Source organism: Lycium barbarum, chromosome 8, assembly GCF_019175385.1.
Source record: "Lycium barbarum isolate Lr01 chromosome 8, ASM1917538v2, whole genome shotgun sequence".
Lineage (NCBI taxonomy): Eukaryota > Viridiplantae > Streptophyta > Magnoliopsida > Solanales > Solanaceae > Lycium > Lycium barbarum.
The window spans coordinates 91,269,864-91,297,712 of NC_083344.1; the positions used below are offsets into that span (position 1 = coordinate 91,269,864).

At 37.7% G+C, this 27,849-nt stretch overlaps 1 protein-coding gene across 1 annotated transcript; it reads right to left on the reverse strand.

The window, feature by feature from the left end:
- Positions 1 to 3,290: 3,290 nt before the first annotated feature.
- On the reverse strand, positions 3,291 to 27,608 carry LOC132606297 (apyrase-like). The gene is made up of 9 exons (XM_060319741.1): positions 26,975 to 27,608; positions 6,429 to 6,557; positions 6,212 to 6,268; positions 5,994 to 6,086; positions 5,517 to 5,719; positions 5,315 to 5,409; positions 4,547 to 4,761; positions 3,660 to 3,849; positions 3,291 to 3,529 (listed from the first exon to the last, which is right to left on the reverse strand). The coding sequence occupies exons 1-9, from the start codon at positions 27,212 to 27,214 to the stop codon at positions 3,414 to 3,416; spliced, it is 1,338 nt and encodes a 445-aa protein (XP_060175724.1). The 5' UTR covers positions 27,215 to 27,608; the 3' UTR covers positions 3,291 to 3,413.
- Between the last annotated feature and the right edge of the window lie 241 nt (positions 27,609 to 27,849).

The window sequence follows — 27,849 nt, forward strand, 5'->3', positions numbered from 1 at the left end:
TACATGAAAAATATTTCTTAGAGGAGGGTTTATTTCTCTTTTTAAAAGACCAATTGCCTTTGTATTATTAGAAGCATTATCTAAAGCAATACAAAGTGTTTTTCTATAAATGTTAAAAAATCTCATTATAGTAGACATTGAATCGGCTAAAAATTTTTCATCGTGACGACCTTTTCCTTCGTCGTATAAGAAAGCTATAATTCTTTTTTGCATAACCCAGTTGTCATCAACCCAATGACATGTAATAGCAAAAAAATCTAAATGGTTAATACTAAGACCCAAATCAGCGGTAAGACAAACATTACAATTTAAAGAATTAAATACATGGCGCAAATAAAATCTATATTTTTTAAACAAATCTATAACATCGGCTCTACAAGTACTTCTAGGAATACCCTCAAATAACGGGTTATAACAACGTTGAATGTAAGTAACAAACCCCAAACCCGAGGGAAAGGAAAATGGTAAACAATCATAAGCTACATTTTAGCTATTTCTACGCGTTCTTTTTTCTTGTCATACTTAAAATTTCTACCGGTTCGTGGGTCTATCGTCATTTGAATCCCCCCCACATTTGAACCCGTATGCTCTCCCCAAACATCCATATGTTTGGTTCTCATATGAGCATTTAGTGTACCCGTTTCACCATCCTTACCAGTTCCTTGCTTAAAACTAAATACTTGTCCACATAGGGTACATGTAACTGATTGGTTTTCCCTATCCTTAGTCATAAATTTCCAAACTTTAGCTGTTGGCTTACGAGTTCTAGGCGGTTTGTCTTGTGTATGTGATTGTGCAGGACCTGTATCTCCTATGGGATTTTCGGGGGGTTGTGTTTCATCATCATCATCATCATCTAAGTCTTCGTTAAAAGTGTCGGTAAAATGTTGTTGCATTGCCTCATGACCTAAAAGTGGATTATTTCCACCAACATCAATACCTAAATTAGGTGTTTCTTCCACAAATGTTTCCTCATTAAGCGCACCCCTAACAGTACGACTACTACTACTGGCACCACGTCTTAATTTCTTTGACATTATTAAATAGAAATAATTTAAATCACAATCAAATAAATCACAAGAAAATAAATTACAACAAATTAAATTGCTAGAATTAAATTGCGTAAATTAAATTTCGAAAAATAAATTGCTAGAATTAAATTGCGAAAATTAAAGATAGAGTTGGAACGAAGGTACCAAATTGCCGGATTAATTTCCAACAAAGCGAAGGCAGCTAGAATTGCAAATCCACCAAAGCTACTTCGGATTGTTGCAAAATCACCAACTCCACCAACAATATTATAATTGCAAAATTAATAATTGAAAGTTGAAACTATAATAAGACTTTGTGGCTAATTATTGCAAAGTAACTATAATTGAGAGATTGAGATTTGAGAGAAAGATGAAGAAGAGTGAATTGAAATGAAAATGAAGAAGGGTTTATATAGGGGTGGGGGAGGGGTTAAAGTGTTAAAAAAAAAAAAAATTGGGGGCCAAAAAATAAGAAAATGACCGTTTGGCAACGACCATTTTTGCAAATGGACCGTTGCCAACGGTCCATTACCGAGGCCCAACGGCTATTTCGTTTTTTTTTTTTTTTTAATTTTAACCGGTTTAACCGATCCGGTTCCGGTTTAACCGGTTCCGGTTAAAAAGAAATTGGAACCGGACCGGTTAACCGGCTTAACCGGTTCCGGTTTAACCGGTTGACACCTTTACATACACCCCTTCATTGCCCTATTATCTCTAGTTAAACTTGAAAAAGAAAACTAGTCTAATAAAATGGTAACATAATTAGGACATGAGGTTTAAACCTCATTTAAAAAATCTCAACTAGAAATAGAAGGGATTTTACTAAGGTTATTAGTAGTTGTTTAGGAATTCAATACTTTAGGTTTGAAAAAGTTTGTTTGAGAAATCAAGTGGGTGTATTGAGAAATCTCCATTTGTATATGAGTACCCACTATCCATGTCACGCCCCCTGCACCTACTTTAGTTAAATAAGCCATCACAAGGTCCATTGAATAACTCCACGAAGTCCTCAAATCACATAATTTTCAAGTCAATCATTTTACTTAATTGCGAAAAACCACAATTTCTAAAACAAATTTTAAATCAAAATCTTGGCTACCTTAGGAATAGAGATCATAGTAAAATAATTACATAAACAAATAGGATAAGTTTCTCATCGTATTTTCTGCGAGATTCGACTTCAACCTAGTTGATTATATATTTGACAACAACCATTTTACGCCCATTAAAAGGTGTAATTTGAGCGACATCATACCCCCCTCCTTTAGGGATAAATTTGGACCATTTCGCATAGTTTAAAAAAAAATTGACCTTTCTTCTTGCAAAAAGACCCATGTGTTGGAAAGACTCCATTGTTAGAGAATAAAGGCAAATTTGAATCAATCTAATAACAATGGGATATGTTTGACCCGACTATTAATGAAAAACAAATTAGGATCATTTCACGTTGTTTAGGGATAAAATGAAACTTTTTCATTTAAATAATGATTATATTAAAACTACATAATTGAATTAATTAAAAATTAAATATATTTAGTCGAGGTTACAAAGGCCAAATGAGAATAACAAAACAATGTACGGTATAAAAAAAATTAAAATTGCAATTTTCTATATGAAAAATGAATGTGTGACACCCCAACTCCAACACATACATAAGGGCAAAATTCATTTACACTCTCAAATTTGTTTTCAAAAAACAAAACTCCTCGTCCAATTATGAACAATTAACATTCTCCTTTCTTTATAAATCCTACACAATATGTAACTTTTCCCTTGCCATTGTCAATTCTAGCGTAATACGTTTTTATTATATAGGAGTATATTATAATTTTTATATTGTTATACTTTATTATAAATTATAATTTAAGTTAAATAATATTATAATAAATAAATTAATTCTATTATATGTTTGTTGCAGTATCCATCATTATCTTTTATGATTGTTTTTGGTAATATAAACACGCATTAAGTGTATATATTTGATTTACACTTCCCCACTGACATTCATACAAAGGGATTCCAAAATACTAAAATGAACCTAGGATTTGAATGTGGGAGTTAAAAATAACTTTTGAACCCACTTTACTACTATACTGTCATTGTCTCTTATGTTAAGGGGATTCAACAATTTATACCTCACTAAAAACTTATTTTTGCCTTGTTTGGTCAAATTTTATTTTCCGGCAAGAGACTTAATTGAACACACTTTCTTTTGTATTCTTTACTGTATATAGATTTTCTAGTTTTGATGGCCATTAATTAAGTATTTTCTCAAATTATAAATTGAAAGAAATAATCTGAGAATTTTGTTAAGCAGACGGTTAAGAAGACATTAATAATAACCACTTAAATACTGATAACATTAAAAATAACAATGTTCGATCAGGAGGAAGATGAAACAACATCGATGGCACAACCCAGTGGCCAAGCAGCTCCAACGATGTAATTCTTGTATTTAACATCATGGATCACTGTGATCTCTTGTTTGGGATGCAGGCCTGTCAATTTTTTAGGTAAAAGAATAAAAGGTTAAATTTTATGCAACTTAAGAATATCAATTTCAGGAATATCATCAACTGTTAATTCAAAATTAATTACTGATTCATAATTAATCAAGAATGAACTTACCAAATCCATCAACTAGCAAAGTGTACTCATATATCAAGTCCATGCAGATAAAAGGTATGCTTCTCTCATCAATGTTTGGAAATACTGATTTTATGTTTTTCACGTTGGTCTTGCAGGCAAGCTTTGCTGCATTTAGGTATTGTATTGGTTTAGCTCTTCCAGAGGGCTTTTTGGGGTCAATAATACCAACCTGTACAAATGCAGAATTAAGTTAAAAAAAGAAAAAGAAAAAAAGTACTGCAAGATATTCCATAAATGAAATTAAATCACTTTTTGTGGTAGTGTAGTAATAGCGAAAATCGTGGTAAGGATGGGATATTGGATAATTCCCTAATATAAATTACATTTTCTCTCTATCAAAAGGAAAAATGTTTTTTTTTTCTTTGGAAAATTCATGTACACCACGGCTCGCCCGGATTCCACGAGTGAAACGAAAGTTAGATCTACATTGGATCTCACCATGTAATTGGAGAAACGAAAATACCGGAAATGTAATTTGTCGAAAATGCTTTCTTTTTGTACAGAGAGGAGCAAAATCAGAGCAACTAATTTCTTAATTAATCAAATAAAAACTAAGAGGTGGAAAAAGTTTAATTAAAAACTAAAAGCTTAGGTTGTAAGGTCACTATTGCTATTTTCTTTCTTTGACTGTTTCGAGTGAAGGCACATATTTTTCACAAAATATTAATTCACGAAAAATATTTTCTTAAGAAACTTTATCTCTCTAAAATTTAAAATATAAGCGAAGAGAAAGCCGTTTTCCTCCTTTTAATAAACAATATTTTTCAAGGAAAATATTCTTAGTTTTTGGTCGTCAAGAATGACTTCTTTTTTAAAAAAATATTTTTTTTTGTACAAAACAAGTTTCATAAGTAAAATCTTCTTACCATAACAGCATAATCGTAGAAGAAAGAAGAGGCATAGAGATTCTTGAATCCATCTCCACCTCCACCATTCCAAACCCCACCAAATGTACACTTCTTGTGCTTGCATGGTGCCCTAATTTTCAATGCTTTTTTAGCTAATGTCCTACATTTCTTCAAGCTTGAACCATGTTTTGGTGATGATGCTTTGTAAGCCACTCCATTGTAAGTGAAGTAACCTTAAAAAAATCATAGTTTTATATCAATTACCCAATAATTCCGGCTGAGGAAATAAAAGATTTAATTAGCTGTCTTTTATATGAGGAAAATATTTTTAATATTTAATAGTCATAAAAGACTTTTCAAGGAAAACATCTTCACCGGGTGAAAATGACGTCCCTTACCTTTTGCTAGAAGTTATTTTTGGTTACATCTTAAGTAAATTTCACTTAATCCCCTTTAGCTTTTGGTTTTAAGAAACAATATCCCCTTCACCTTTTGAATGGGATAGTAAAACCCCTTGATCTTAAATTAACAGCTAAAAATGAGTTGGTCCATTGCATGTATTTTTAAAACATGTAAAAAATGACCTTTAATTAATAGTATGTATTGTAACATATATATGTTTTTTTAATAATTACGAAATTCTTTTAACTCAAGAAAGTTTGTCTAATTACAAAACCTGGAGGGACTTGATAGTTGTAAGAAATTAAAAAGGATATTTCGTGAAATCAGTAAAAAGAAGAGGAACAATAAGTAAATTCAAATTGGATTAGAGACCACTAATCTTACCATTATAGCCTCCCAAAATGCATGGACTATTTGATGAGTTTCCAGAAGCTTTGAAAATCTCAGTTCGAGCTGCTAATTGACCATAATTCAAATAGCTGTTGCACAACGATTAATTTTATCAACACAAACAAATCATATTAAGCAAAAACAATAAACTATCTTTAAGAAAAAAAGTAAGATTCAATTTAATTACTAGAGTTACCTGTGAACATAGATGTTATAATTAGTTCCCAAAAGAGATTTATTGAGGACATAAGGCTCTTCATTTGGTACTTTGGGAGCCTTTAAAGCACTTTCTTTTGAGATGGCATATGTCATTTGCACTGATCCACCTCCTAGATCAATTGTAGCTATTGTTCTTGCATATCTTTTACCCAAATTTCCTAATAAATAGTTCAAAGCTACCTGCATCCCACAAAAAAAAAAAAAAAAAAAAAAAAAAAAAAAAACCCTATAAGTTTAATAATATTGCACACCAATGAGCCACCTAATTGAATATTTATATTGGTTTACAAACCTAGCTAGGTGAGTGAGGTTTTTTTTCTTGTTTTATCGAAGATGGAAGGAGAACGGTGAAAATTAGATTAAGATCAATTAAGTGAAATAAATTCTCATTGTTACCTTAGACTATAAATTTTCATGATGTTAGTAGCAATTAATCACGTGATGTGTGACTTACCCAAAAATATGAACCTTCTTGGGTACCATTGAGAACTGAAACCCATTCTGCCTTGTAATTAAGAGTTGTTTTATTCTTGAATAAATCTCTCACCTTAACAATACAAAAAAAAAAAAAAAAAAACAGAGATTCTGAATTAGAATAATGGAGGACAATGTTTCTCAAGATTTATTTTCTAAAATATACAAATAAAAAAAGGAAAAGAAGCTGATATATACCGCTTGCGATATTTTTACAGCAGCATCACCTTTTAATAACCTCAAACCAGCAGTTGCCTGTATTTATATTCAGAGATTAGTTATTCATGTAATTAATTGTGAAAAATTAAAATGAAAAATAAAAACAGAGAAGTTATTTAAGAATTCTATCTGATAGTGGAACAAAAAGCTTCTAAATTTGAAAGAAATATTAATAAAATAGAGCTTAATTACTCACTCCAAGTTTAAGGGGTGTTTCAGGCTGCAAATCTTTGGGAACCACAGCTTCAGCTTTGTCCAAAAGAGGCTTTAGAGAAAGTGCTCCAGCTTTAGGATAATTTGCATATGAACTTAGACCTGGATTTATCTGCTCAAAACTATAAGAATCACAAATCTTGAAAAAGATATGCTAAAAGGACTGGTGGCAATACAAGGCCCCGCAAGACAGCTAGCTGTCGGTACTGGAAAAAGGTGTGCTACATAAAGGACAAGTTTGCTAATGGATGCAGTGGGAATGGGTGGATTAGTCCTGCAGGGAAATATACAATAAGCAATGGCTATAAATGGAGAAGGGGGCCTGGAAATGAATGGCCATGGTGGAGAGGAGAAGCTTGCCTGGAAGAGGTACTGCAGTGGCTAGGAATTCGAGTTAACAACAATGACCTGAAAGGGAGCTGGGGCAGACTGGCGAGACGAGCTAAAGGCAAAGTAAGCAGAGCATTCATTTGGACAGTACTGGTAGCGACAATATACAAGATTTGGATGGCAAGAAACAAGGCGCTATGGAATCATCAAGTCCCTAGGCCTCATACTATCAGCAAACAAGTAAAGGAAGAGTGTAAATACAAAATTTTTGATATCTTATGTAGAAAACAAACGTGTAAAGATAGAGGGTGGATAGAAAAACTATACAATAGAAGAGTGCAGGTTAGGTATATTTTGTTTTTGCTTTGGGATAAACATAAGGTGCTGTATGGCGGGGTTGGCTTGTTTGGAAGAATGAAATAAAATGTGTTCGGTTGATCAAAAAAAAAAAAAAAAAGGACTAAAATGCAATATGATCGTATTACTATAAATTATTATCCATATAATAGGTCGGTGACTAGGGTATCCAGATTCAAATTAGCAAACTCTTTTTTGTTGAGTTTTATAATGTCTTACCTCTAGCTGTTGCATAAGATATGCACATTATTTTATAAATTAAGGCCTCGTATTACTGTCACCTATTGTTTAAATGCAGACTCTTTCACATGGTACCAGACAAGTTTTCAAAAGTGTATTCTCACATTTATAAGATCATATTGTGTAAACTTTAGAATCTGTTTACAAATCAAGCACGTAAAAACATTGAAAACTGTTTAAAATAACTTTGAATTGCTTTACTTGTAGTCTTAAAGTTTTGAAGTAAATATTCAAATTTTTTCAAACTTTTAATTACTCTGTCTCTAAATTAAGCTTAGCTTTAAATAGATAATTGAAAAGTCTTTTGGGTGAATCCTGAATTCGAATCATAGACTGATGGCCCCTTCAGCTTCTAACGGCAATGATAGCATTAACAAGTGCAAGACTACAACAGAAGAAAAAAATTACTTTAGTACATTGTATACTAATATATATATATTGTTTTATACGGTAAAAACCGGGTCAATTTGTGACCGGTGAGTCCGGAGTCGAGGGTAAGTCCAAATGAGCACCAGCATGTCCAGTCTTTTCTTCACACCGGGGTATCGTACCGGATGCAATTGACCCGAGATAGGAAAAGCGTGTCCGTTGGTCCGGGTACGCCGATCCAAAATCAAACGTGTCCGTTGGTCCGGTTAACTGGTTGCGATGTTGCCACGGTCCTACCTTATCTTTTTTAGGATTCCTTTATTCATAAGCGCTTTGTATTGTATTCATGGCCCATAAGGCATACCTATAAATAAAGGACATTTTTTTCCTTTTTTGGGGTTAGATTCTTTTTCAGATCTCGATATTATAATCATCAAACTTATTAAAGCTCTCTCTAAAAGATATTGGTCCGGATTTTTGTGGTGTTCTTCCTTAGCTTTACTTATCCATTCAATATATTACTTAATATATATATTTGGCATAAATGACCAATCACTATGCACATTCTCACAGCACTAACGCATATATATACATAATACTACAAACAAATCTATAGACATTTCATACCAACCAAATAGATTAAAGTTTATCCACATATCCTATACCTCACTTACAAATCTAATTGTTACCGAAATTCGGGGTAAACAGTTTGGCGCCCACCGGGGGGATAGGATAATAGTGATTTTTTAATCTTTGATTCTTCCTTCTTTTACCCGTTGATTGAAGAATCTGCTAATTTTAGCAAAATACGGACGAAATGGCAAGCAGCGGACATTCCGGTCATGTGAACAACAACAAGATTGTGGCTGAAAACGAGAACAACAGTGGGTTACGAAACCTACCTGCAAATCCAATCGACCCAAACTCTGTTGACTCGAGAGAAGGCCTTAACCGGCAGAATACCGTGAATCAGGAGAATGCCGCCTTTTCGGCCACCGATCCTTTGAATACTCATAACTCAATTACTTTGTCCCGGGCTAAAGGCCGGAAAACACCGGATACACCGGATGAAATTAACTTACGTTTAATATTTGAAATGTTGCTGGAACAAGGGACCGCCATAGCTGAACAGGGAATTGTTATAGCTCAGCTTCAGAGCAAAAACGATAAGACAGCTCCGGTAATGTCAAAAGGGGTCACCAAACCAAGGAGGGACGAAGCACGGATAGTCGAAAGTAATGGATCTAGAGCCGGTTCGTCTACCGAAGTTCTGAAGATGCTCGAGACCTTGGCAAAACGGGTCAATTCAACGGAGAAGAGGGTGGAAAGGTATAACTCTCGGGTGGATCAGATCCCGGGAGCTCCACCGATTTTGAAAGGGCCGGATTCAAAGAGGTACATTCAAAGGCCTTTCCCTCCTAGTGCGGCTCCGAAGTTAATCCCAAAGAGGTTCAAGATGCTGGATGTCCCGAAATATGATGGTACAACGAACCTGCAGGAACATGTGACTTCGTATACCTGTGCCATAAAAGGCAATGATGTCGAAGGGGATGAAATTGAGTCTGTGTGGTTGAAAATATTTGAGGAAACACTATCGAAAGGAGCGTTGACCTGGTATGACCATCTGCCCAAGCATTCCATCACTTCATTCGAAATGCTGGCAGATGCGTTCATCAAAGCCCATGCTAGGGCCAAAAAGGTGCAAGCCCTGAAGGCGGACATCTTCCGAATAGCCCAAAGGGACGATGAGTTGTTACGAGAATTTGTGAACCGCTTCCAAAGGGAATAGATGGAGCTCCTTCCGGTTCCGAAAGAATGGGCTGCACAAGCTTTCACCAAATGGCTTAACCCTCGGAGCTCGACTGCTTCGTTCAAACTGAAGGAAAACTTGTTGTAGTATGAGGCTGTAACCTGGGAAGATGTTCATAACAGATACGAATCAAAGATTCGGGTAGAGGATGACCAGCTCGAACTTCCCCCAGGACCTATAAATATGAGCAAAAGCTCTGAGAGATCGAGAAAAAATTATGAGCCGGAGATGCGACCATCGAGGGAAAGGTACTGGCCATACTCTTATTGGAAAAAATCGAGCTTCAGGTCGGAAACATCGAGGGTCGGCCCCAGTCACTTCTCGGGTAGGGGCGATAAACAGGCCAAACGCCCGTCAAACAGCGAGGCCTATCATTTAGAAGTGATGCCGGGAGTTCGGCTAGCAACAAAGACGTACCGAGGATATCAGAATACAACTTCAACATCAACACCTCAGACCTCGTCTCAGCTATTGACCATATCACGGAGGCTAGATGTCCAAGGCCATCGAGGTCAGACTCGAGTCAACGGGACCCAAACGTGGTGTGTGAGTATCATGAGACCCATGGGCACAGGACTGAAGATTGTCGTCAATTAAGAGAGGAGGTGGCTCGTTTATTGAAGAATGGCCACCTTCGATAATTCCTGAGTGAATGAGCCAAAAACCACTACAAAGAAAGGGAGAGTCATAAGCAAGCCCAGCCGGTGGATCCTCAACATGTAATCAATATGATAATTGGGGGAACGGATGCTCCACGAGGGCCGGTGATCAAACGAACAAAGGTTTCAATTGTACGAAAGAAGCGCAACCGGGACTATGTACCCGAGGGTTCCATCTCCTTCAGTAACGAGGATGCAGAAGGAATCATTCAACCGCACAATGATGCATTGGTAATTTCTATCCTTATCTTCAAATCACAAGTTAAACGTATTTTGATTGACCCAGGTAGTTTGGCCAACATCATCCGGTGGAGAGTGGTAGAACAGCTGAGGCTACTTGACCAAATTGTACCGGTAGCCCGAGTACTCAGCGGGTTTAATATGGCAAGCGAACCCACGAAGAGTGAAATTTCTTTGCCGGTTAACATTGACGGAACCATACAACTGTTACGCCCCAAAACCCACCCTGGACGTAACCGGCATCCGACGTCATGAACAACATCGGAAGAACCTAAACGACACAATAACAACACTTGAACCCGCCAGGTTCAATACTCGCCTCCAACAGTTTATAAAATAAATGTAACATCAAGTTCCTTTTTAATAATCTTTCCTTATTAAATTAAACTAAGTTATAAGTAACTGCATATATGACGATCACAATTAAGGAATAAAATCAGCGGAAGTTTATTATAAGTAAATAGTCATAAACGTGGCAAACACCCATTGATCATACGAGACTTTGACAATCTACCCACAATTCTGACAACTATCTATGGAGCTTCTAAGAGACACAACAATCATCTAACTTCGGGACGCAGCCCGGAAATCTAGAATAATAAATGAAACAGGAAGTGTCCCATGAACAAGTATGTGGGCTCACCAAATCAACAACAGCAGCAAGTTCTCCTAAGCGTCGAGGGTATCACGAACTTGCTCTTCTCCGTTACCTAACATACCATAAAAAACAACAATGGTATGATTGAGTACTTTCGTACTCAGTGAGTGCCTCGGAGACAACAAGTAATATAAAAATAAAATATAATAATACATAAAGAAATCAGTTCTGACAAGTTAGTATAAAAACTGTCATTCCACTTTATGATTCTTAATATCATTTGTTAAACAGTTTATAAAGCCATTTCAAAATCCCAGTTTCAATTATGCTTTAAATCGATCAGGCATAAATACCAGTTCCATAATAAAGATGGATATCACAATCGCCCGTATAGGCCCAACTCAATATCAACAACACAAAGCAATACACCGGAATATGGATTCACGGTGGCTACTCTTCCTCCCGAATAGCAAGGCACACTGCCCAATACATCGGAATATGGATTCACGGTGGCTACTCTTCCTCCCAAATAGCAAGGCAATTAATATACCCCAGGTAGCGAACCCGGAAGTGGCCACTCTTCCCCCCGAATGGCAAGGCAATTAATACACTAGGATCCATAGTGGCTACTCTTCCTCCCGAATAGCAAGGCAAACACAACACCAAAGTCCATGGCATAGAAGCCGATTCACAATTTGTCTCAAAGTAGTCACACCATCAATAACATTAAAGTTCATTACGCCATATCGAAAGAATAAGTCATTCCAATCAATGTTTTGAAAACGTATAACTTCTTTACAAAAGATTTCCATGTCCCAATTCATCAATGAGAATGTAATTACCAACTCTTAACCATCATTATTAAGCATCTCTCATAGAGGAAAACATTCATAATATCTTATACATATATAGGGTTTGTTACAATCTAGGTTTAATGTGGGTTTGTCCCCTCACACACATTAACCACCATTTAGACATGAATTAGAGTTCAAGAAACATGAAAAGATTACTTTTCCTTTCATTCATTAAAGAATCTTGAATAAAATTTATACTTCCAACAATAGTTTCAAAAAGTGATTTTCATTCAGAATAAGTTTTCAAAAGAGAGACATACAAATCACCTTTATAGTCAAAAATGATTTTTAAAAGAGACATATCTTAAATCCCGTTAAAATATTCCAAACGTAAGCTCCATGCTTCAAAGAATCATTCTACATCTAATTGAGGTTTGTATGACCAATAAACTACAGATATTCACCGAATTAGCAACTACTGTTCATAGCTGGAAACGCATAGCTACAGACCTCGAAATCCGATCTTTACTGTTCATATTTAAGACCTATATGTTGGGACCACTCAGTTAAAATTTGGGTTCGATCCAATGGTTAGATAAGCCGGAAACGTCAATTTAATATGGCTGCTCGGAGGAAATTCTACAGCAAAAATACTAGGGTTTTATTTTTAATAAAGTGCATCTAAACCAATCCTATTTCATGATTCTACCAACTATTCCATGTCTAAAACATAATAATAATTCCATATATCCATAAAAGTATGAGGGTGTTACCTTTTTGAAGAAATTCCAAAGCTTCATCCCATATTTGACCTTGAATGAAGTTTCCACAATCTATTGATTTCATATAATGATTTGATGTTAACCTAGTGATTAGTTAAGGTAATTAACTTAGGGATTTGAGTAAAAACTCACCTTAGAGAGATGATATATGGCTCTGGTGGAAAAACCCTCTCCTTGGATATTTTTGTGCTGTATTTATAGGTTATTATAAAGGCTTGGGCTTTAAAACCTAATCCTACAAGAATCGGAATTTCCATTTTACACAGCTTCAGTAAATCGGTCATAAAGTTTTACTCACACGTCTGTTTGGGCTGCATAATATATTTTTGAAAATTTATTTTAATTCCCTACAACTTATATGTTTTGAGTTTTTCCAAATGTCAAACGCAAATACCCGAAAACTGGACATAACTGGAAACTGTCTCAAACATGACGAATGTAAAGATTTCTAAGGAACTTCCTTATCTCATTTGACCCCGAAAAGATTATTTAACACCATTATCCATCCCAAAGGGATCCAAAACGTTAAAATGACATCTAAACCCCAATTATTTCACAATGACACCTAACTTGGATTTACGGGATATTACAATAGCAGACGGTATTCTACGTCATCGAGGGAGATATGAAGTATAATGCTTTGCTCGGCATACCGTGGATTTATAGCATGAGAGCGATAACATCAATACTACACCAGTTGCTGAAGTTCTCGACTCCGGAAGGGATAAAAACTATCCGAGGCGAACAGCCCGCAGTAAGGGAAATGTTCACGGTCGAGGAAGTACCCCTTTTTCCAAAAAAGCTGAATAAAAAAGATGATGAGTCAATCGGAGACAAGGACACCAAATAGCAATTAAAGAATACAGATTCGAAAGCGGAGCAGAAGAGATCGGACCCGGCTGGTGAAGAGGATGATTTCGGCGTGCCTAGATCGTTTGTATTACCGGATGACTTGGATGCAACCAAATCTACCGTGGAGGAGCTAGAACAAGTCATCTTGTTCGAACATCTACCAGATAGAAAGGTATACCTGGGCATGAGGTTAACCTCGGAGCTTAGGAACAAGTTAATTAAATTTCTTCAAGCTAATGCCGATTGTTTTGCATGGTCCCATATAGACAAGACAGGTGTACCACCAGAAGTCACGACTCATAAGCTTAGCCTCGATAGGAAATTCCCCCCGGTGAAGCAGAAAAGGAGACCAATGGCTGAGCCAAAACATGCCTTCATAAAAGATGAGGTAACAAAGCTTTTAAAAATAGGCTCTATCCGGGAGGTAAGATATCCAGACTGGCTAGATAATGTAGTAGTGGTGCCAAAGAAAGGTAATAAATATGGAATGTGTGTTGACTGTAAGGATCTGAACAAAGCATGCCCGAAAGATTCGTTCCCGATGCCTCATATCGATCGAATGATCGATTCAACGGCTGGGCATGAGATGTTAAGTTTTCTTGATGCTTACTCTGGGTGTAATCAAATCCGGATGCACCCGGAGGACCAAGAGAAAACCTCTTTTATTGCCCGATACGGGACTCACTGTTATAATGTCATGCCATTCGGGTTAAAAAATGCCGGAGTAACTTACCAACACCTAGTTAATGGAATGTTCGAAGAACAGATAGGGAAAACAATGGAAGTTTATATTGATGACATGCTAGTCAAGTCCCTGGAAACAGAGGACCATTTAAAACATTTGCAGGATACCTTTGATGTACTTCGTAAACACAACATGAAGCTTAACCCGGAGAAATGTGCCTTCAGTGTCCGATCCAGCAAATCTTTGGGCTTCATGGTATCGAATCGGAGAACTGAAATTAACCCGGACAAGATCAAAGCCATTGAGGATATTGAGGTGGTGAACAACGTCAAGGCTGTACAGAGGCTCACCGGAAGGATAGCAGCACTGAGCCGTTTCATTTTGAGGTCTTCGGATAAAAGTCACCATTTCTTCTCACTACTGAGAAAGAAGAATGACTTCGTCTGGACACCGGAATGTCAAAAGGCTTTGCAGGAATTAAAAAGGTATTTATCGAGCCCGCCCTTGCTGCTCACACCGAAAGGAGACGAGTATTTGTTTCTATACCTTGCCGTGTCTGAGGTAGCAGTAAGCGGTGTTTTGGTCCGAGAAGAAGCAAGTACGTAATTCCCAAAATAATATGTGAGTAGGACTTTAGGGGATGCGGAGACTTTATCCACACCTCGAAAAGGTGGCCTTGGCACTGGTAAGTGCGTCAAGAAAGCTAAAACCTTACTTTCAATGTCATCCGATATGTGTAGTAACTACTTACCCACTAAAAAATGTCATGCATAAATTGGAGTTATCAGGTAGATTGACCAAATGGGTCGTAGAGATTGGCGGATATGATATCGAGTATAAGCTTAGAACAACTATTAAATCTCAAATCTTAGCCGATTTTGTGCCAGACTTTACCCCCGCTATGATTCCCGAGGTCGAGAAAGAACTTTTGCTAACCTCGGGAAAGGCTTCGGGTATCTGTTCTCTACACACAGATGGGTTTCGAACCTGAAAGGTTTCGGGTTGGGCATTGTTCTTAAGACTCCCGCCGGTGATGCCATTAGACAATCGATTAGAACTATAAAATTGACTAACAATGAAGCCGAGTATGGGGCTATGATTGCAGGTTTGGAATTGGCTCGGAGTTTGGGAGCCGAAATAATCGAAGCAAAATGCGACTCTCTCTTGATCGTGAACCAGGTGAATGGCGTCTTCGAGGTCAAGGATGAGCGAATGCAAAGATACTTGGAGAAAACTCAGGTGACACTACACCGGTTTAAAGAATAGACCATGCAACATGTACCCAGGGAGCAGAATAACGAAGCCGATGCATTGGCCAATTTGGGCTCTTCAATCGAAGCGAAGGAAATCAACTCTAGTACCGTAGTGCAATTGATGAATTCGGCGGTAGAAAACGGGCAAGCCGAGATAAACACAATGGGTCTAACTTGGGATTGGCACAACAGATACATCGACTACTTGCAAGATGGAAAGCTCCTAAGCGACCCAAAAGAATAACAATCACTTCGAACCAAAGCAGATCGGTTCTGCTTAATAGACGACCAATTGTATCGACGGTCTTTCTTTAGACCTCTGGCCAAGTGTTTAGGTCTTGAAGAAATAGATTATGTGATGAGAGAGGTCCACGAGGGTACCTGCGATAATCACTCCGGTGCGGAAGCCTTGGTTCGAAAAATTATCAGAGCCGGTTACTACTGGAACCGAATAGAGAAGGATGCGAAAAATTTTGCCCGGACATGCGACGGGTGTCAAAGGCATGCCCCGATGAGTCATCAATCCGGGGAGTTGCTGCACCCGGTGATATCACCTTAGCCGTTCATGAAGTGGGGAATGGACATCGTCGGTCCTCTGCCATGGGCACCAGGTAGGGCTCGTTTCATTCTATTTATGACTGACGACTTCTCAAAATGGGTTGAAGCGCAGGCCTTCGAAAATATTAGAGAAAAGGAGGTTATTTACTTCATATGGGACCATATTATCTGTCGTTTCGGCATCCCGACCGAAATAACTTGTGATAACGGCCCTCAGTTCATTAGCAGCAAGGTCAGTACTTTCCTCAACGGGTTGAAGATTAAGAAGATAGTATTGACTCCGTATCACCCGAGTGCAAACGGACAAGCGGAATCCACAAACAAAACAATAATTCAAAATCTAAGGAAAAGACTTAAAACATCTAAACATAGATGGAGGGAAGTGCTGCCGAAGGTGAGTTGGGGACTTGGTACTTCGGAAAGTTACTTTGAATACCAAGAATCCCAATGACGGGAAGTTGGGTCAGAACTGGGAAGGGTCGTACAAGATAACCGGAGTAATGGGCAAAGGATCGTACCAACTGGAATCCATGGACGGACAACGGTTGCGCAATAACTGGAATGTGGCTCATTTGAAGAAATACTATTGTTATGGCATGCATGCTAAGGTATGGATGCCTATCACTTGTGATCATCTTTTATTAACCTATCCTTTTTTGCAGAAGTGGTACCGAAATAAGCCCCGGGGGAATGGAGTTAGGTCTGAAAACACGTGTTGCACTCTTTTCCTTAGTATGGTTTTGTCCCGAAGTGGGTTTTCCGACAAGATTTTTAACGAGGCAACAAGTACAACGTGTTACTTTATGAAAACAAGGCAAAGTAGCCAGAAAAGAAGAGTTTGCCCCTTGAGTGGGGACTTAATAGTGCTTACCCGATCATGCTGCTCGGATAAACACTAGGGGACTATCATACCCACATCGAGACCTATCCCAGAAAGGTAGAATGAGTTCAACTCACCAAAGCAGATGAAGAAACACTATTAAGTGATATCCCAGAAAGGTCTTCGAAATTTTATGTCTCTTATTTTTGTGTAAACCCGGACCTTCAGTGTTAGGTTTCGATCTAAGGACCAAACGATAAAAAACGAATCGTGTCCAGTTAGTATTTGCTACGGCAAAAACAGAAGGAAACGGATGAAATCCTCATTTTATGTACGTACAAACACTGGCTATATAAAAAAGCGTTATGAAAGCATACCTCTCAGACACGTCTTTGTATTAAATACCCTATATCGGGAATTATTATCAAAATTTGGCGAAGGCAGCAAGGTCGAAATGAACCGAGCCCAAAATCTTGTAACACCCTCGAGTGGGAATTGTCGTTTAAAAACTTGACAAAGGTAGGGATTCAGGTATCCGAACCTAATTTATTATATGTAAAAGGCTGGAAAAGTTTCAAACAATTTAAAAACCTCGACCCAAAATGGCCAACGTGATTCAGGGACGTCTGAATTCACGAAGCATAAATAAAGCCCCTCGGGCAAACCATTCGATAAAATCCTCGGTCAACAACATACCCAACGAAATAAAAGCCAATACTCAATGAGTTAAGACAGCCGCAATTCAGACAAAAGAGGTAGCTCCGAACCTTTGATTATTCCTTACGGGACAAACGATTAAGGCAAATGTCATAACGTACATTCGAATAAGAGAATGAAGAAAACAACAGCCAAAAGGGAAATATGTATTTCATATACAAACTAAGTCTTTACACTTACACTTTTCACACAAGTCAAAAACAAAAGCAAAATAAAGGCTCGTACAGGCCCTGATCTACCCGGTATGGTTAGAATCGGAGTTCTCAGAAACAGTTTGCTCTGAATCTTCAGAATCAGCATCAAGGGATTTCTTGGCCCTCTCCTCGACTTCTTTGGCCTCGAGTATCTGGTCCTGGAGGTCCCCTAACCCTTTTTCAACCTGTTCAAGGGTAACCCTCCGAGATTTCCACCGCTCATACTCGATTAGAATCGTAGAACGAGCCTCGGCAGTCTTCATGTCTTTAAGAGACACTTCTAGGTCGGCCTCGGTTTTTTTCAATTTAGCCTCTAGTTCGGATCTTACTTCAAGAAGAGCTATTCGAATTTGATTAGCCGATTCAAGCTCAGCCTAAAGCACATCATTGGCCTCAGTAGCCTCCTCGAGTTTGCTCTTAAGCTCATCACTGATCCGAGCTCGATTCTCGGCTTTCTCCTCGGCCACCCTCAGTTTCTCCTTGTCATTGGCGCTCTCGGATTCAAGCTACTGATGCCTTTATGCCATCCTCACGGCATCAGCCTTGACCTAGTCAAGTTCACTTCGAAGTTGGAAAATAGTGGCCTCGAGTTCACCAAGCCTCGTAGCAAAATTGGCATTGTCTCGGTTAAGACCGACATTATCCGCCTCAAGGAGCCGGTTCTTTTCAATCATATCGGCCAACTTAGCCTTTAAGGAAGATTTTCGGCCTTTGCCGCTTTAAGCCCGGCTCAGCTGATCCTCTTTCTCCTGTAGGAAGAGTTGGAACTTCTCCGTTTCTCGACCCCGGGCATCCAGCTGACCCTTTAAATCGTCAACCTCGTGTTGGGCACAGACAAAGCCCTCATTAACGAGCACAACACTCTGCAGAAGAAGAAGCAAATCGAGTTAATAAATTGAATAAACAAGAGTTGAAAATCTCACATCAATATTATGGAAAGATGAGAGTAAAGTTTACCCTGTTGCCTGCATACATGCCTTCATTTATAAGGCACTGCCAAGGAACCCCGGCCATTTTCCTCTTATCCGAATCCAAAATAAGAGGCCTTGGATAACTTGCTACCCCGACAGGCCGGGATAAGAAGCTGCAATCCTCGGGGACGATGATCACAGTCTACCTCGTCCTTTTGGGTTCTACCCTGAGGGCCGAGAAAATACCTACAAGGGAGTCCCTTGCACCCGTTTCAGTGGATCGGCTAGCCGTCCTCGTGGCTCGCGGAATAGGAAGGCGTTCAAACCCAGCAGCTTCCCCGGTTGCAAGAGGGATATTCAAGAACATGTCGTCCAGGTTATCGGACCTCGATGCAGGAGTAGGAGAAATCAGAACGGTTCCAGCAGCCTCGGTAGATGCGAGTGCCTCAGATGTAGTAGCTCGGTCACCACCGGGCAGTGGGCTAGTAACCATTATAGCCTCGTTGTCTGGAGCTGATTCTGCCCTTTGATCAGCCTCGGTATCCTAAGACGGGCCAGATCTTCTAGGCCTCTTCACCAAGGGTGCCTCTTCGGGCGAAGCATCACCTGAAATGTCAATGAATTCAATGGACCTTAGAGGAATCGGAAAAAGAACATCTTTCTCCCTACCTATGTTCGGGGTCGGGATGGAAGTTCCTTCCTCAGCTGTAGACAAGGGCGGAATGGTAGTTTCTTCCTACGGAACAGAGGCGGCGAAGGGGCCCGCACCAACCCTGCGAATAATAATATCGGACTCGAATTCATCCCTCAGGGTCTGAACTTCACTTCTCGGCCTCTTCTTTTTCTGCCCTTTGGCCGAGGGCTTTCTCTGTCTCTTTCCGGCTGCAGCAATGAGCCGGGATGCCCCTGCCGTATCAAATTCAGAAGCCAGTGTGGCAGGCTCAGCCGTTGGTTCGGGTCTTGGCTCCATCGAGCCCTTGGGCAAGCCTGAATACCAAGAGAGTTATAGAAAGAAAAAGCAAAATGGGAGGACGCAATAAGTACTGAATCAAAGGGAAGATTACCATGATTTTGGGCAACCCACTGGCCACGGGACAGGTCCGCCCATGTCCGTTCACCATGAGGGTGTTGGATAATGATTGCCTCAACCCACTCGGGGAGGTTCTGGACAGCTGAAGGTATCCATGCCTCAGCTATAAAAAAAAATTCACATATGCGTGTAAAGGAGCAAATTTGGACAACGTATAGAATAAAGACAACTATAGAGGGAAGACAAATGAGAAACTTACGTCTATTATTCCACTTTTCCGGAAAGGGCATGTGATCAGCCGGAATAATGTCTACGGTCCTTACCCGGACATAACGTTCCAACCATCCTCGATCTCTATCCTTGTCGAGTTTTGAAAGAATCGGGTTCCGACCTCATTTGGCGACCTTTATCAACCCCCCCCCCCCCCCTCCCCGCGGAAGATTCTCGGAGAATACAACCGGATGAAGTGTTCTAACGTGAGTTCCTTTTTGGCATTATTGGCCAGTAGGCGGAGGCAGGCCACGATCCTCCAGATAATCGGCTCAATTTGGGCCAAGGTCACGTTGTACATCTGGCACATCTCGAGAATAACCGGATCAATTGGAGGATCGAGTTTGAGCGTAAACGGATACATGTAAATGTACAGGAACCCTTCTTTGTAGTAAGTAATGCACTCGTCTGGCCCGGGAGTGAACACTTGCACCGGATGCTTATCCCATCCACAATCGACCCGGACCCGAGGGAGGAGATCCTCTGTAATAGACGAAGGGTATCGCCTTACGTCGAAACCCCTATCCGCGATTAGAGATGGCTTCTCAACGTCAAATTCATGGTTGTAATTGGGTCTGGATGGTATTATGTCCAGGGCAGTCGGTTCCACGAATGTCTTACCTTTGGGTTTTGAAACAGGCTCGGCTCCCGGAGAAGAAACCGAGGGAACGTCCTAGGAAGCAGAATCAGTGTTGGCTGACATTTTAAAGGTGAAAAAGTGGGTATGAAAATTTGAGGATTTGAAGAGACAGATGAAAGTTTCAAGACAAGAACAAAACAATGAAAGAGGATATTAGAAGGATTGAAGACTCAATTTGATCTTTGATGCAAGAAACTTTGAAGATTCAGAGAAAAAGAAGTTAACAAATGAGTAGCTAACAAAGAAGTTAACGAAGAGGTAAGAAGTAAAAGGTAGAGAATGAGAAATGAAAGTGAAAAAATGAGCAGCTTTGGGCCTGATATAGACGTTCCACTGTAGCAGTTACAGAGAACGACCAATCGAGAGGTGACGCGTGTCTAGGGCTGCTTATCGGGCGGATTGAGCGGATAACTACGCTTAACGGTTTGGCTTATCGTTTATCGGTTTTTAAAAGTACTAATCCGCTAGCCAACCGATAAGATATCGGTTGGTTCGGTATCGAGTTAGCAATTATCGGACGGTTATCGGGGGGTGTACCGGTTAAATTACGTAACTACTATCTCTTTTTTTTTGCCTTGAAAGAAAAAAGTTTTATTCATAATTTAACAACTAGGAAGTCAATTAAGCTCCATAGCCACAGGGCAGGACTTAACAGTTAAGAATTCACAAGTTTAATCTCAACCCTTCCGATGGTGATCACTTCACCACCTTTCTCTGGAACTACAATTATTGCAATAGTAACTTCCAACACAAAATAATAATAATAATAATAATAATAATAATAATAATAATAATAATAATAATAATAATAATAATAATTTATGGTTAATGGAAGAGTTTACCGAAGATAATTACTGATGGTTCAGACTTTTCACTTTAGTGCTTTAGCTTTAGATTTTAGTGTTTTAGGTTTACAATACATATTTTATATGTTTAGGGGTAAAAATATAAATATGATAAATTCTTAACGGGTTAACGGTTTGCCCAATAAGAAAATTGTGTAATCTGCCCCCGCACCGATAAGCCGTTAACTACAAAATTTTAATCCATTCCCCAATCGCTAATCCGATAGCCCACTACCAATAAGCAAATAAGCCAATTTTACGGTTGGGTTATCGGTGGCGGTTCGATTTTGAACAGCCCTACGCGTGTCGCAGAATTAATGGGACGTGATTTGAAGCGACATGGGTTAAGGCGGTTCCCGAGGTCGACCACTCAGGACGAGACACGTGACATAACTGTTCCCGCCAAATTTGAAGATAAGAACGAGCTTATGGAAAAACAAGTTTTGGGACTTATCCACTTCCCGTTACTTCGGTAAAACTACAATCCGAAAATTGTGGGGACTATCTGTATACGGTAAAAATCGGGTCAATTTGTGATCGGTGAGTCCGGAGCCGAGGGTAAGTCCAAATGAGCACCAACATGTCCGGTCTTTTCTTCACACCGGGGTATCGTACCGGATGCAATTGACCCGAGATAGGAAAAGCGTGTCCGTTGGTCCGGGTATGCCGATCCAAAATCAACGCGTCCGTTGGGGTTAGTTTTTTTTTTTTTTTCAGATCTCAATATTGTAATCATCAAACTTGTTAAAGCTCTCTCTAAACACTACTAAAAAAAGGGGAAAAACCGACGGACTGCGTCGGTTTTTTCAATGAAACCGACGGGAAACCGACCCTTTACGGTCCGTCGGTTTACATACTCTCGCTTTTTGAAAACCGACGGACCACGTCGGTTTTTCCCGACGGACTGCGTCGGTTACGTGGTCCGTCGGGTTTTATACAATAATTTAAAAAAAAAAAAAAAAAACTGACGCACGACGTCGGTTTTTTATTTAAAATTTTTTATTTTAAATACAAAACCGACACAGTGCGTCGGTTTTTTCATAAAATTTTAGAATTATTTTCCAGAAAACCGACGGACTGAGTCGAGTTTCCGTCGGTTTTCTGGAAAATTTCCAAAATTAATTTCCAGAAAACCGACGGACTACGGCGGTTTTCTGGAAAATTTCCTGCATTCAATTCCTGCATTTTCTGCAGCCACACCTGCACAGAAACCAGTACCAAAAGCAGCTCAAAACTAGCATTAAAATGCTCCAAATCAATTTTAAAAGAGCTACAACACATAAAATCACCCTAAGTAATAATAAAACACATCAAACACTATCTAAACACATTAAATACGATCTAAATAGACCTTCAAAGTTTAGAAATATTTAAATGTCCAACCAAAAGTACCATTAACTAGTTTTAACACAATCTCTTTGCTTCATAGTAACTCTTAGGTATGTCGAATTCCGGACAAACTAGTTCCCCTACAAGCTTAATCATTGAGTCCATAGCAGCTTCAGCAACAGTCCAATCTGATTTGATGTTAATCATTCTAACTGCAACAGACAACTTAGAATGCTGACTCCATACCTAAAGTGGACGACTAGCCTCTTCTAAATCTTGATAGAAGCGCATTGCTTTTTCATTAGGAGGTTCCTCAAAATTTTGCCCAGGTTCAAAACTAGACTGTACGCCAAAAGCATCATTAACTCTATCATATTGGACATGACTATATTCCTGCGACACACTACTTTCACCGACAACCATATTGTAAAATATACCATTGACCCTATCAGTTTCCCCATGATCAGTCCAAACATAATATTTCTGCTTAAACCCACGACTATATAAATGAACCCTAACCGCTTCCGGTTTCAAATACTATTATTCATATTATACATCCACATACGATCCATCTACAAAAATATACCCACAAATTATTGAGGTTATAGAAATATATTATAACTTAAGAATTCTAACTTAAAATATAACTTAAGAAAACACAATCCAACCACTTCTAACTTTGAATTCTCAATAACAATTCTAACTTTAATAATTTATAAATTCTAACTTTAATATAATTTTGAAAAGCACAATCCCAACCAATTCTAACTTTGAATTCTCAAAAACAATTCTAACTTTAATAACTTATGGATTCTAACTTTAATTCTAAAAATTGAAAAGTAAATCTAGTCAAATAAAGTCTACATTTTAGTTTTGAGGTTATAGAAATATTATAACTTAATAATTCTAACTTTGAAAAGCACAATTCCAACCAATTCTAAAAATTGAAAAGTAAATCTAGAGAAATAAAATCTCCATTTTAGTATTGAGGTTATAGAAATACTATAACTTAACAATTCTAACTTTGAAAAGCACAATCTCAACCAATTCTAATTTGGAATGATCAATAACAATTCTAATAACTTATGGAATTCTAACAAAAAGCACAATCCAAAAAAAAAAAAAAAACTAGTCAAATAATTAAAGTATACATTTTTGCACACATTCAACAACAATAATATTACAAAGAATGCTAACTAAGCTAACACAAATACATTGACAAAGAACATGAAATATAGCACAATCCCAAGCCAAAAAAAAAAAATGACAACTAAACTAGTCAAATAAAGTTTACATTTTTTTCACAAATTCAACATTAATAACATTACAAATGATGTTTAACAAAGCTAAATAGATTAGTATTAGGCCTAAAATCTACAAATAAAACTAAAATTGAAAGAATTTTAAAAGCCCTAATTTAAGAGAAACTAACCTCAATTAATTAACTTAAAAACGGGTCTGGGGTTGGTGGGGACGGGCTGCGCAGGCGGCTGCGCTGGGCGGCGGGGCTGGGCGGAGGGGAGGGGGGCGGCGGGTAGCTAGGGTTTGAGGGGAATGGGAGTTTAACTGGGAAGAGGAGAAGAAATGGGTATGAAAACCCATCTGGAATGTTTTTAAAGAAAAATCGACCCTGTCCGTCGGTTTTTCCCGCACGTTTGACCAGATTTGACCCAAAAAAAAATTCAAAAAAAAGGAAACCGACCCTGTCGGTCGGTTTCCTAAAAAAAAAATTGTTTATTATTTTTTTTAAAAACAAATTGAATTGCATATTATTTAAAATATTTTTAAAAATAAAACCTACGTCATCCGTCGCTTTTATATTAATTTTTTTTTTAATAAAACCGATGTGGGACGTCGGTTTTTTTTTTTTTTCGGATATATATTTTCAAAATTCTGCCAAAAAAACCGATGTCGTCCGTCGGTTTTCTAATTAAAATAATTAAAAAAAATTAGAAATGTAAAACGACGCAGGGAGTCGGTTTTTTGTCCGTCGATTTTTGACAGTTTTTTGGTCCGGATTTTTGTGGTGTTCTTCCTTAGTTTTACTTATCCATTCAATATATTACTTAATATATATATTTGGCATAAATGACCAATCACTATACACATTCTCACAGCACTAACGCATATATATACATAATACTACAAACAATCCATAGACATTTCATACCAATCAAATAGAATAAAGTTCATTCACATATCTTATACCTCACTTACAAATCTAATTGTTACCGAAATTCGGGGTAAACAATTGTGACTCTGTGACCTTAGCTTCAAATAATATGATATAGACGCATTTTTAATAGGCCAATTAGCGCGCAATGTGGAAGCTATCATCATTATATTGAGCAAAGTCCAATCAATCATGGTTTCTTTTTAATTTTTTAATGTTTCTTTTTTAACAATATCTGTAACTATTGAGGAAACCTTCAACCCTCAACTCAACATATATAAAAAATAAAAAAGGTCACGGCTATGAGAGATCTTACACATTTAATTGCTAATAATCTCAGTAGAACCATCAACCATATGATGTATGGGCTGTCTATACAGAAGTAAATATGCCTTTCATAACCATCCAGCTACTTCCGCAGTTCATATTTTCTATATCATAACATGATGTCCTTTTTCGTAATTTAATACTTAAAATAACTTTTTAAAAGTATTGACTACACACAAATTACTAATAAAAGCACTTTTCAAATGATTAGCCAAACACAAATTGCTACTCTCCAAAAAGACTTTTTCATGAAATACTTCTATTAAGAGCCCGTTTGGATTGACTTATAAGTTGCATATAAGTTGCTTATAAGCTGTTTTTAGTTTTTTTGAGTGTTTGGCTGGTCAGCTTAAAGTCATTTTGTGCTTAAAATAAGCTCAAAAAAATAATTAGACCCATTTGACTTAGATTATCTAAAGCAGCTTATAAGCTGAAAACAGTTTATAAGCTAAAAAAAATAAGTTAGACTACCCCAACTTATTTTTTTTAGCTTATAAGCTGTTTGCAGCTTATAGGCATAAGCCCATCCAAACAGGCTCTAAGTACTTCTCAAAATACGTTGCTTTTGGCTGCTTGGCCAAACTGGCGCAAACTACTATTAATGCGGATCCAAAAAACATGTATAAAAGCCTCTTATATATTTTCCATTAACGTACAATACATCTTCTTGGAAAACTTGTTGGTAGTAGTAACTCAGGATTTACGAAAGCACTTCCATCTTACTAGTTAAAGTAATCAAGCTCGCAATTTTGTTTCTTTGGAAATATTATTCTCCCACCTTATACGCAACGTATGGGACAAATTAGCATTTACGAGGACAAGTCAGGTAGAGAAAATAACAAAATTAGATAATCATAGAAATTTGGCCCGTAGGATCACTACAGCTTATAGGTAGGTGAGTCAGAATAAATTAACCATATTCTCAATCCATTTCTTTTTCTTAAAAGGGATCGGAAAGGACTATAATAATTATTATTTATAACCTCATGTTCGGGCTTACGTGTGAGAATAATCTATCTTCGCCATACTTCTTATTAAGAAGTTTTTCATTCCGTGAAACCTTTGATTAAAGAAGAAGGAGTTTGACAATCAATCTCATGTATACAACTGCTAAAAGTTACTCTTAAGAATGGGGAAATAGGCTGATCCTTAATTGCAAGATCCCAACTTGAAGTTTTTATAAAGAGAGAAAGAGTTGAACTTGAAACATGCAAAACTGGAATAGTTGCGGATTCAAAAATTCAACATTACTTAGGATCTTTGAAGTTTTTATAAAGAGAGAAAGAGTTGAACTTGAAACATGCAAAACTGGAATAGTTGCGGATTCAAAAATTCAACATTACTTAGGATCTTAATCTACGATCTAAACTAGTTTTGAATCCCTTTGCCGCAATTAGTACTAAAATTTTGTCATTATATTAAGCGGTTTTCAACTGTTCATATATAACCAAAAAATAAATTTCTTGTCATATGTGCAAAATGCAACTTTTCAGTGAAGGGCATTCAATCCAACCCTTGCGCAAACCTAGCTACGCCATTGCTATGGCATTCTTCTCAAGGTTTGTGTTTTTGAAATATTTGAAAAATTAAATTTTAAAATCTTCACAAACAACTCAAACAAATAGAGTTTGACAAAAACTCAAATATAATTATATAGACTTTAATTTTACACTAGGTTACGTAAAAGATAACTATAATAGTAGCTAATATAATTCATAGCTATATAATAAGAGAAAGGAGACGCACCGCGAGGAAGTATTCGATGTCATTGCCAATGGGAAGTAGATCCAAGTTATGGTCAAAACGAAAGACATGTACTCTACTACCTGTACTTCCAGCATCAAATATCACTGCATAGTGCTCTGATTCATGGCTAAGAAGTAGCCTTCTAATATGAGATGAAGCAGAACGCTGTGGCAACACTAACAATGTCAACAAGAAAAAGAAGATTATGAAGTGAAGAGGAAAACTGCTTTGCCTATTCATTTTTTTCTTTACTTCTCCCTTAAGCTTAGAGCTGTTACATAACAGCAAAAACAAGTTGTCTTTATATAACAAAAGAAATGTGTCGCCAGCACAGTACCATTTATTTTTTCATTAATTGATGTTTAGAAACGTTTAACAAAGTGTTTCGTGTTGGCCTGCGGATACGGTAGGTGAAGGGTCGAACATGAATCCTTTTTTTTTTTTTCTTTTTGGACCGAAATGGTCTAGTATTTAAACTGTTAAATAAAATATAATGGGGTACATTGTTTTAGAAATTTTCAAATTAGTATAAACGTACTTCTAAGGAACATATTAAGCGTTATTTGATTTTTAATTTTCAACAGCCAAACAAACTGACAGTTCACGGCATTTGATTTTTTTCATGAGCAACGGTCACGATATAAAAATATTTTTTTAGATATAATTTACGCATTAAGGAGGCGTGACCCTTTATTGCATCAACAAAAGATGTACAAAAGTCAGAGGTTAAAGCAATAAGCTAACTTCTGAAGCATTTACAAATGCCTAACAACTATCACCTACCATAAACAAGGAGATGTCGACTCTCAAAGCAAAAAATAGCTCCCATTTTTTTTTTGATAGTACAAACAAATTCTTCCTTTTTTTATGTCTTG